The 9,338-nt window shown below is 37.3% G+C and overlaps 1 protein-coding gene across 1 annotated transcript; it reads left to right on the forward strand.

Annotated features, from left to right (window-relative positions):
- Window positions 1-1,670: 1,670 nt before the first annotated feature.
- Window positions 1,671-5,852, forward strand: tmem170a (transmembrane protein 170A). Its single transcript, XM_006782258.3, has 3 exons — window positions 1,671-1,941; window positions 2,560-2,730; window positions 4,565-5,852. The coding sequence occupies exons 1-3, from the start codon at window positions 1,827-1,829 to the stop codon at window positions 4,693-4,695; spliced, it is 417 nt and encodes a 138-aa protein (XP_006782321.1). The 5' UTR covers window positions 1,671-1,826; the 3' UTR covers window positions 4,696-5,852.
- Window positions 5,853-9,338: the final 3,486 nt, after the last annotated feature.

Raw genomic sequence — 9,338 nt, forward strand, 5'->3', positions numbered from 1 at the left:
TGGACTTGCCATGCTAGTTTCCAGCTCTGTTCTTTCTCTTGGACACCTGGACAACCTAAACTGCTGTGTAACCACCTGACTTAGAATAAGGAGCTGCAGATAATATGATGGTAAAAAACAGACTTCAACTTGCCTTCTCTTCTTTGCTTTAACCCCTTACTTTGCTCTCACCAAATTAGTTGAAACGTGGTTCCTAAGAAAGATGGTTTTGTGACTTGGTTTTCTGTACCAGGATTGGAGATGAAATGAGAGGTTTACAGGTAATGGTTCACATTCACTGCTCTGTTCAGTTGTGCATATTTCTAGACTGTCAAAGGCACAAACCATTTTCTGTTAGATTAAAGGTGTCAGTGGAAACTCGAGTCGGTTTAATATACTGATGTATATTAAATGGTGGTAATCGCATCCATTTTCCTGTCCTCTTGGGCTTTGCTTTGAAACCCAGCACCACATTTTGCACAAAACTTCTAGTATCACCGACACCTAATTAGCAGCGTTACGGTAAATGTGAGAAATAATTGTGTGAAAGTTAACTGAGGTTTTAAGATATTTCTCCATTAGAATTTTTGGAGTTGGCGCATCAGGGGTTGCAGTGTTTAATCGCTCATGTCAGACCACATGACACACTTGTGCTTCCAGTGTAAATGATAAACACGCCTTTGACATTGTGCCTGTTTTAAAACCGAAAACTGAGTTTTCCTACGCGGCTTCAAACCATCCTCCTAACGGTTTTTTTTTTTTTTTTTTTTTTTGAATACGTTTTATTGACAAAGCACAAAATACAGATATACAAATACAAACTAGCAAACACAATGTCAGGGGGTTCATATAAAAAAACAAAATAGACAGTCTATCAAAGAATCACATGATATTGAACTGGGAACATAAGTTTATGGTTTTGACAGCTTTTTAATTTTGAGAATGTTGTATGGTTTTAACATATTGTTTGGTTTCATTTAAAAAGCACCGAAAGGATGGTTTTGCGTTAAAAAATTTCGACTTATGTATATGAAATTTAGCCAATAATATCAATAAATTAATCAAATAAAATTCGTTTGCCCTGTGCATGGGGTACTTAAAGAAACCAAACAATATTTTCTCGTAACAAAGAGAGAACTCCGAAAAGATAAAGGAAACAACAAAAACACAAAATTCTTGCCAGAAAAGATTTGTGTATAAGCATGACCCTCCTAACGGTTATTTCCCTCCGGAAGTTGTGGTGTGTGCGTCATATACACAAACGATGAGGATGAGAGGAGCCTCCATGGTTGTTTCTCTGCTGCATTATTTGAACACTGCCCCCAAGCGACACACACGTGGAAGAAACTACACTAAACCTGCTTACACACAAGAACTTATAATCAACAGATGAAATGTTAACATTGAAATAGCATAAGATTTAAAAGTCATCTATTACAAACTACTCAAAAATGCTCTATGCTGCCAAAGAATATAAAAAATTATTGTGGCCTTAATGTGCCTTCCTATCATTCCTATCATCACAGAATCTATGTCCGAATAAAAGCTGCTATAACGACACCCCCCAATCCATAAAGACGAATATCGATTGAACATTAAATTGTTATTATTAGTTTAATTGTTAGTTGTATAATTGCTCGATCTTCGCACTCTGTCAGGAGCGCGTTGCCTGACAGACTGCACTCTGGGTGAAATACTCCCATATACGTCAAAACAACAGCTTGGTTAGCTCTTGCTAGCTAACCTGACGCTAGTTAGTGGTGCGTCAGGTTCACCAACCAACTTTAATGGTTTTTCGCGTCTGTAGGCCATCTTTGCTGTATGCAGTGTCTATTTTGTTATGAGACATGCAGGATAGGTACAACGAAATAGGCTTTGTCCAGCAAATACTCGGTTTGAATTTGGTGCCGAGAAAAAATAGTACAAACCGAGGCAATGACACATCTCTCAGCGACTTCTCAGGTGGGCTAATGTTTGGTAGCTTTTCAGCTAGTCTTTATATATTTGCTGTCTACCTATGCTGAAGTATTTGACTTAAAAAGAAGCCATTTAAAATGTACTACGAACAGAACCTGTCACTATGGGTCATTAGCTAGAGGCTAGTTTATACGCAATGTTGTTGGAGTAGTTGGTGAAGCTAGCTAACTTCTAGTCTAAGCGATTGTTGGGTAGTCAGAAGTCTGCATATTTTGTAATTTGAGAGTCTCTAATGTTGAAGACCTGTGTAAATGATACTGTTAAATTCCACTGGTCATGGCTCTTAGGGTATGACCATTCAGTAGTGTCTTCAGTCTCTGTGTAGAATCCAATGAAATGTGCGCTGGTGTTCAGTGTCACAGCACAGCAATGATTTTGCGTTGGTGTGTTACTAGTTGTTAAACAATGAAGATCTAGAGTTCTCCTTAATATCTAGTCAAGTCACAAACTGGTCCTCATTAAGGATTCAACATCATTGTCATGCTCTTTCAGTGAACCACTGTCACCCTATGGAAATAAATCAAATAAATACATTCGTGGTTATGTAATATGTTCACTGATTGGCATGAAGAGATGCATAACTGTATAATTGTGTTTTCCCAGAGATGTGGTATGGCGTGTTTCTGTGGGCAGCGGTCTCCTCACTTGTGTTCCACCTGCCTGCAGCTTTACTGTCCCTAGCCTCACTGCGCCAGCACAAATTTGCCCGGTTCATGCCCATTGCGATCCTCCTCATGGGCATTGTGGGACCAGTGTTTGGGGGAGTCCTAACTAGTAAGCCTTCTACCTGCATGTGCTGTGTTGTTGTTGTTGTTGTTGTTTGTTTTTTTTAATGTATGTATTTTTGAATTTTTTAAAATGAATGATATAGCTATTTGTGATTACATTTATTTCAGCATTTATTAAAAAGATTTGTATACCTGCATATTATAAAATAGAAGGTATTTTCAGATGCTTCCTCGTTTCCTAAGTATCACCACAGCAGATTAGTCCACACAGGAGGACATGAACTTGTGTCCGTCTGAGCCTGATCCCTCAAACGAGGGATGTATTGCATGCTAGGCAGATGCCTTTGTGTTTTCCTCAATGTAAAAGAACTGAATGAATTGGACCATCACTGAGCAGTGCTGCTGGAAACCTGTTCAGTATGCAGCCAGTTCATTTAAGTTTCCACAGTGTGTGGGTCTACTAGTCTCAATCTCAAGTGTTTACAAATAGGACTCAATGTGTAAATTAGTATCGCTGTAGCTGAATTGGGTTGTGAGCACACCACAATGGTTCTTAATGAAATACTGAATCTTAAGTTGGATCAAAACATCCAGAAATTTTGCAGTTTTTAAGATTCATAATAAATAGATGACGAGTTCTGTATTTTCTCCTGAACTTTTATTTAATTTTTCCCAAGTCAGTCACTTAAGCTCGAGTTAGTTTCCAGAGTGCATTTGCTTGTTTCACTGTAGTTTTTGTTCATGTTTAGTTGTTGTTAAGTCTTCAATATTTTCAGTGCTACTTGTAGTGTCTTATTTTAATGACTTCAGAGGTGTCTGATAGCCATATGTTATTCTGAAGTTCAAAATGGATATTACAGTACAACTGCAATGTTTATTCATTTAATTTTGAAGGCAGGTGATTCACGACAAAATCCCGAGTCTCAATAAGCAAACGCACAAAATCCTGATTGGACAAGTTGTGATAACAAATTTAAACATAAAGTAAATGCATATTCTTAAAAAGTGTATTATTATTATTACAGTATTATTTCAGACATTGTTTCTTTTCAAATTTCTATTTTTAATTGGGTTAACAATGTCTGTTACACACCCACTTAGTTTTTAGTTTATTTAAAATTTGAATCATATTTGCACAAATGGGGACGGCTTGAAAAGATTAAGAGAACTAGGGATATTCTTTTTATTATTATTATTATTATTATTATTATTATTAATTGAGTAAAAATCTAATTAGATTGTCTTTAAGAAGTGACACAGTCTACATTCAGTTGCAAATTTGATATTAATCCACCTGTTTCCCCTGGTGATGGTAGGCTAAATCATCCCCACTTTCTCTCACATCTGACAGTAACATAACGTGTTGTCGTCCGTACCTTCCCCTCTCTGGTCTGCTCACCTGACAGCAGAAATGGAACAAACTAGGACTATTTTATGACATCAAAGAATCTTACACTGAGACACACACAGACTGCCCTTACGAGACAACGTTTATGGTTACAAACATCCCCTAATCAGGGCATGAGCTGTACCAGGCAACCCTGAATACCCAACAACCCACAACTCTTTCTATTTAAAGCTCAGAAAACCCCAAAAGAAAACATGATTGTAAGTACAATACCTGCTTGAAATTTTAGATAATGAATAATAACGATATGTAGTGAATACATTGACCGAACTAATGGTTATTATGATTTTTGCAGTAGTCAAGCCTTGCATTCAGACCCCCAAGTGTGAGGTTCTGATTAGTTGTTGCTTATATCAGGAGGTCAGCAGGCCAAAAGGTGGTTTGTCGGCAGAGCTCTGCTTATCAGTAAGTCAGAAGCCAAACTGGAAAACACACACGCTTAATAATTTTCTTTCTTTCTTTTCTTTTTTAGGTGCAGCCATAGCAGGTGTGTACAAGGCAGCAGGGAAGACGATGATATCTTTGGAGGCGCTGGTGTTTGGTGTCGGGCAGTCGTTTTGTGTTCTCCTCATCTCCTTCCTCAGGATACTTGCCACCCTTTAGCAGTGCTAAGTTTGATGTGGACTTTCTGCTGAATACTGGCATGAACAGTCCAGTCTGGGTTGTGATGTCATTTTCTATGATGCCCCAGGGTGGATTTTTTTTTCTCAACTATCAAGAGAAAGGCAGTGTGTAAATTGATGGAGTGTACGCTATACAGCACTGAATGCTCTAGGTGTTAAATCATTTGTATGATATTGACTGTAGGACAGCATGTTGCTACATTCACATCCAGGCCTCCCCATACTACATCCAATGAAAGTTACTTAGCATTGTGTCCCAAGTTTTTTCTAAAGTCAGGTGTCGAGCTGAAATCCTCAGTTTAGGAGTCTGCGCTTTCAAACGTAATGTGAAAGCAGCAATATGCTGTTCTCTCGAGTTAACAGAGCTTACAGTTCAGCAGCAGGATGACACTAACCTCTCTCAGGGGCTGTGTGAGAGTGTGTGTACGTTTGTGCGCACACGTGTGTGTGTGAGAGAGAGCGTGCGTGCATGTGCGCATGCATGCACATTTCTCTGCCAGAGTGACTGCATAGAGATAGAACAGCAGACGGGCTGTTGTACTGTTAAAATGGGGAGATAATGGTTATATGCAAGGTTAATGCTTTTTCTCTTGAGGCCTTAATTTCTATTTTCTACTTTCCAAAGTGGCGTTTATCTTCAGGGCTATATTTCCTTAATTCTTTGTCCTGCTGCTCCTTGGGTTCTCTCTGGTGTTTTTGGTTGACATTTTTTTGACTGCCTGTGTGTTAATAATAATAATTCCAGGTTGGTTAGAAGCACCTATATGTCTCCCTCTATTCCTCTCAGCTTATGTCTTTCACACAGGGATACAGTGAAGATGCTGTTATAAAGCTGATTGTTTAGTTCATAGCCCTGAAAATGCAGCCTGTGTCTTCAGAGCTTCTCTGTTCACCTTGATTGTTCTGTCTGTAGGCTTGATGAAGGAGGGCGAAGATGATCAGATTGCTTAATCAACAGAAAGTTATATAAGTTTTTAATCTTTTAGCTCTTTGAATGATAGTGTGTTTTTAAGGGTTATTTTGTAACAATGAACTGATTTGTATATATTCAAAATTGTTTCCAGGTCTTTGTACATTTTCAGTCTTTATGATTAAATATAAATAATTTTCTGCACTAAATGTGCATGTATAAGTTTCCACATTGTGACAGCTTTTTGGTTGATTTTGGTATCTGAGAGGTGCATTTTCAGTAAACTCTACAAGTAAAACACAAGTCCTTATGTTTGCTGTGTATATATAAGTAACTATGTCACAAGTAATTAAGATAGAAGAAATGCATTTGTTTTTACAGGAATGAGGTGTGATATGGTCAGAAGCTTCTTCAACCTCTGTACACTATATAGGGCTCTAGGGGCTCAGACCAGTAAATGAGCTGTGGACCCTACAGGTCCATCAAATTGGTCCTAATATAACATTAATTGCATAAAGCAAAAAAAAAAAAAAAAATTGAAGACTGACTCACAATCCTGTACAAAAAAAAAAAAAAGAAAGATTCAAAGGTCTCCTCAAGCAGGCAGGAAAAGGTCAAGAAAGCCACTAAGATGTCTAAGCCTTTTCCAGAGGATAACTCACTCTTAATTTACTTTCTGTTTATCTATAGTTTTGGCTGGAGTCGACACAAGGTTTAACTATTATTGACATTTAGCATATCTGCACCTTGCTATAGACTGTATATGATGTTATACGTTTTCAAAATGAAGCCAAGCCATGAAAGTGCCTTAAAGATGTAGTCTGTCTCCTTAAATTGTTAGCAGGAGCCTTTTCCACTGGTTCCAAGAAGTCTGGTTCTGTCCACTCTGAGAAAATGCATGAATTCCTTCAGGTTCTCAGTCACATCCACCTCGTGCTTATCACATCCCAGTTACAAAAACCAAGGGTGACTGCTGAATGCCTGACTCGAGTCATAATGTTTATACTCACACGTTCAAGGTTTTTAGCTTGTACAGGTAAAACAGTGCAATGTATTACTGGGCATAACTCCAATCTTATAACGCATTTTACTATTTTTAATAACTGACTGTTTGGTAAGTCTGGCTTTTTTTTTTTTTTGGATAATTACTTGCTGTACAGTAAAGATGACAGCTAAAGTATCCTGTTACATATTAAATAATTTCTGCTTGTCCTGCAAGACCTCAGTGGATAGTTTAATACTGTTGACCATAATATATTTTATTTTTTATTACAACATTTAGAGCATGATGTAGGTATTAAAGGTACTGTGTTGTGGTGGTTTGAATCATACTCCCATTTGATCATGTAAGTGGAGTCTTCTTCTCACACTAAGGTTAATTATGGAGTTCCACAGGGTTCCATGCTAGAACCACTTCTGTTTACATTATACATGTATGCTTACTCTGGATGGCATTACCTTTTCCTCCAGTAACACTGTGAGAAATCTGTGAGTCATTTTTGACTAGTATAGATCCTTAAATGTGCACATTAAACAAATATATAGGACGGCTTTCTTTCCATATCCTGTTTCATAGGGTTCAGGTTTCTTTTCTGTGAAAACAGCTCTGTTTTGGAGCCCTCTCTACTTTTAAAATTAATCTTAAATTTTCCTTTTTAAAAAAGCATATAGTTGGGGGGGAATCTGAATCCTTCCTTAGTTATGTTTCAATATTCCTAGGCTGCTGCCGGCTTCCCATGATGCATTTTTTTCCTTTGTTTGTTTCTTCTTCACTCACCTTATTATTCTGTTTATGCACCAATCTGCATTTAATCCTTAGTTATTATTAATCTCTGGCTGTCTTTTACAGCATGTCCTCATTTTGTTTTCCTCCCCTCACCCCAACTGGTTGTGAGCATGTTTCTGACAGATTTTTCTTCCTGTTAAAGGGGAATTTTTCCTCCCCATTATCACCAAACCACTTGCTCAAAGAGGGTCCTACGATTGTTGGGGTGTTCTGTGTTTGTTTGTTTGTTTGTTTGTTTTTAATTATTGTAGGGTGTTTCGTTTACTGTAGAATGTGCCGTGAGGAGCTATATAAATAAAATTGAACTGATGTCCAGCAGGGGCATTTCCATCTGAAATCATTATAGGCCTTCTGCTCAACCATCATGCTTGGTTGAAACTTGGTCATGAAAAAAAACAATGGTAAAAAGCACAGCAACAGAATGGCAAAAAACAAAAGAATCAATGTACAGACCTCAACTCAGTTGAAATAATGTGGCACTCTTAAGAGAGTGGTATATAAATGAACACCTGAAAACCTCAATGAACTGAAGCAACATTGTAAAGGAGGATAGGCCAAATTTCTCCACAATGATGTAAGAGGCTAATATTCAGAAACAAAACAATTACTTTCAGTCATTGCTGCTGGATGTGGTTCTACAAGCTATGGGACCGTGGGGTGTACTTAGCTTTTCATCCAATGTTCCACAATGTGGAAGAAAATAATAGTGACACTGTATAATATGTCATATTTTGCTAGTTAATCAGTGGCTGTATTTACCTAATTTTAAAGCCTGGTATGTACCTGCTAATTATTTGTTTCTTAGAATTAAGAGGGTGTACTTTCTTTTTCATGGTTGTAGACATTTGTTTTCCCTTGAATATTTTTGCATTTAATAGTTTCCACTTGGGTGTGATTTTAGATATTTTAGTTATTTATTTTTAATTATTCCTCACGTTTTAGTATTTTGTTTTTTTTCCTGCCAGAAACACGCCTGCATACAGGCCTTAATGCAGGTTGGTCGAACACTTTAACCACTTGACTGCTGGGATGGTTTTTTACAATAAGGAGATGTGGTGTCAGAATGCCAGATCTGATGGACAGTCACACTGTCAGAAACACCAGGCAAACTCGATGACGGGATACAATTAGAGATGTCAAGTTAATGCTAGAACAGAGCAAGATATTTCACACATTCATGAGCTGTATATGTTCTGATTTAAAGGGTTTAAAGCTTACATTTATTAGAGGAAATAAGGAACCCGTGGTTAATAGTTTCATGATATAAGATGTTTCAACTAAATTGTTAGTGTATCTTAACGTTTTTTTGTCCTTTGTAGGTTGGGGCACAACCTACTAAGCATTGTTGCTGCATTGTTCCCTTTGTGGCCACAGTTTATCCATCTTTTGATGACCGCTTCCAGTGTAATAATACACCATGTTATAAAGCACAGATTATCTCAAACTGGCTTCTTGAACATGACAATGAGTTCATTGTGTTAGATGGTCTCCACAATCACCAGATTTCAATTTAATTGCACCTTTGGATGCAATGGAGCGACAGATTCAGGACATGGATGTGTATCTGACAAAACTGCAGCAACTGCAGGATGCTATCAGTTTGGGTCAATATGGACCAAAATCTCTGAGGAATGTTTCCATGGCATAGATTCAGTGTTTGTTTGATCTGTACCATGAAGAATTAAGGCAATTAAATTCAAATTCAAATTTTATTTGTCACATACACAGTCATACACAGTCATACACAGTACGACATGCAGTGGAATGCTTAGACAACTGCTCGTGACCTAAAGAAAAAAAAAGAAAAGGCTAAGATAGGAAATAAATATGAAAATTAAAAAGGGTCAATTTAACTATGAAGGAATAAAATATAAAAATTAAAGTTAAAAATGAAATAACTGTACAACAAAATACACAATACACAGTA

The sequence above is a fragment of the Neolamprologus brichardi genome, chromosome 7, assembly GCF_056152115.1.
Source record: "Neolamprologus brichardi isolate AB-2024 chromosome 7, ASM5615211v1, whole genome shotgun sequence".
Taxonomy (NCBI): Eukaryota; Metazoa; Chordata; class Actinopteri; order Cichliformes; family Cichlidae; genus Neolamprologus; species Neolamprologus brichardi.